The sequence below is a fragment of the Pteropus alecto genome, unplaced genomic scaffold (genome assembly GCF_000325575.1).
Source record: "Pteropus alecto unplaced genomic scaffold, ASM32557v1 scaffold134, whole genome shotgun sequence".
Taxonomy (NCBI): domain Eukaryota; kingdom Metazoa; phylum Chordata; class Mammalia; order Chiroptera; family Pteropodidae; genus Pteropus; species Pteropus alecto.
In genome coordinates, this window is record NW_006436283.1 from 2,059,976 (window position 1) to 2,061,164 (window position 1,189).

Sequence of the window (1,189 nt, forward strand, 5' to 3'; positions counted from 1 at the left end):
TGCCGAGGGGGTGGGGCCTGGCTGACACCGCCGCAGGGGTCCCAGCGAGAGCTGTGAGGGACGCTGAGCACTGAAGGGACGACTTGGCGGCGGGGGAGGGGGGCCAAGGCGAGGACACAGGGCTGACGGCCCCCCTCGCCAGCCCCGCAGACTGACAGCGGCCGGGCCGCCCTCTCCGCGACGTCACTTCCTGTGGCGGCCCCCACCCCCTCGCGCTCGGTCTCTGGAGTCGCCTCAGACTCCGCCCCCTGGCGATTGGAACGCGGGTCACGTAGCAACGCGGGGGAGAAAGGGAGAGGGGCGTGGCCCGGAGCTCGCCCAATCAGCGCGCGGGGGAGCAGGCCCTGTCCGCTAGGCTTTAGCAACGTCGTTAGCAACACGTGGGGCGGGAGGAAGCGCGGGGCGGGAGCGGAGGAGGGAGCAGAGAGCTGGAGGGGGGCGGGGAGGGAGCGAGCGCGCGGGAGGGGGAGGAGAACTGACGTCAGCGAGAGAGTATTATGGTCTGTCGTGCGCTGGCTGCTGCTTTTCTGCTCCTGGAAGCGGCCAAGGGGGGAAGCGGCGAGTCAACATGGAGCTTTCAGCGGTGGGGGAGCGGGTGTTCGCGGCCGAGGCCCTCCTGAAACGGCGCATACGGAAAGTAGGTGCCCCGGGCCTTGGGCCGAGGCCGGCCGAGCCCTCCCCTCCCCGCCCGGGTTCCCTCCCCTTGCTGCAGCCCAGCTTCCCTTCCCCCAGGTCCCAGAAGCGGCCGCGGCCGTGGCGGCGGCGGCGGCTCTGAGCCCAAGCGCTTTCCTTAGACTTGCAGCGATGCACAGATTGCATGGGTGGGGGGCGGGGTGGGGGATGAATGCCGGTGCATGCACTTTGTGCAGCGTTTCATGCAGGGGGTGATGCAGTGGGCGCGTGCCTTTCGCGATGGGATTTCGCGCATTCATTTGGTGCATGCATTTTTTTGCATGTATTTCTTGTGTTCTCGCCATGCATTTCTCCCCGTGCACACACATTTTCCCCTTTGCATCCGCAGGGACGTATGGAATACCTCGTGAAATGGAAGGGCTGGTCGCAGAAGTAAGTAGGTTATATGCAGTTCTCAACCCGGCTGTTATTCGGGAGGTTTCTTTCTTCCTCTTTTTTCCTTTACGTTGAAATACAATACAATGCAACAAGAAAAGTTGCAAACACACACACACCC

General features: G+C 64.2%; 1 protein-coding gene across 1 annotated transcript in view; it reads left to right on the forward strand.

Moving 5' to 3' along the window:
• The first annotated feature begins 457 nt into the window (after nucleotides 1-457).
• CBX8 (chromobox 8) overlaps nucleotides 458-1,189 on the forward strand; it is a 2,603-nt gene continuing 1,871 nt past the window's right edge. The window contains exons 1-2 of the mRNA XM_006912168.2: nucleotides 458-637; nucleotides 1,022-1,065. Of these exons, the coding sequence (XP_006912230.1) occupies nucleotides 569-637; nucleotides 1,022-1,065 (113 nt within the window). The 5' untranslated portion in view covers nucleotides 458-568. The remainder of the gene's footprint in view (nucleotides 638-1,021; nucleotides 1,066-1,189) is intronic.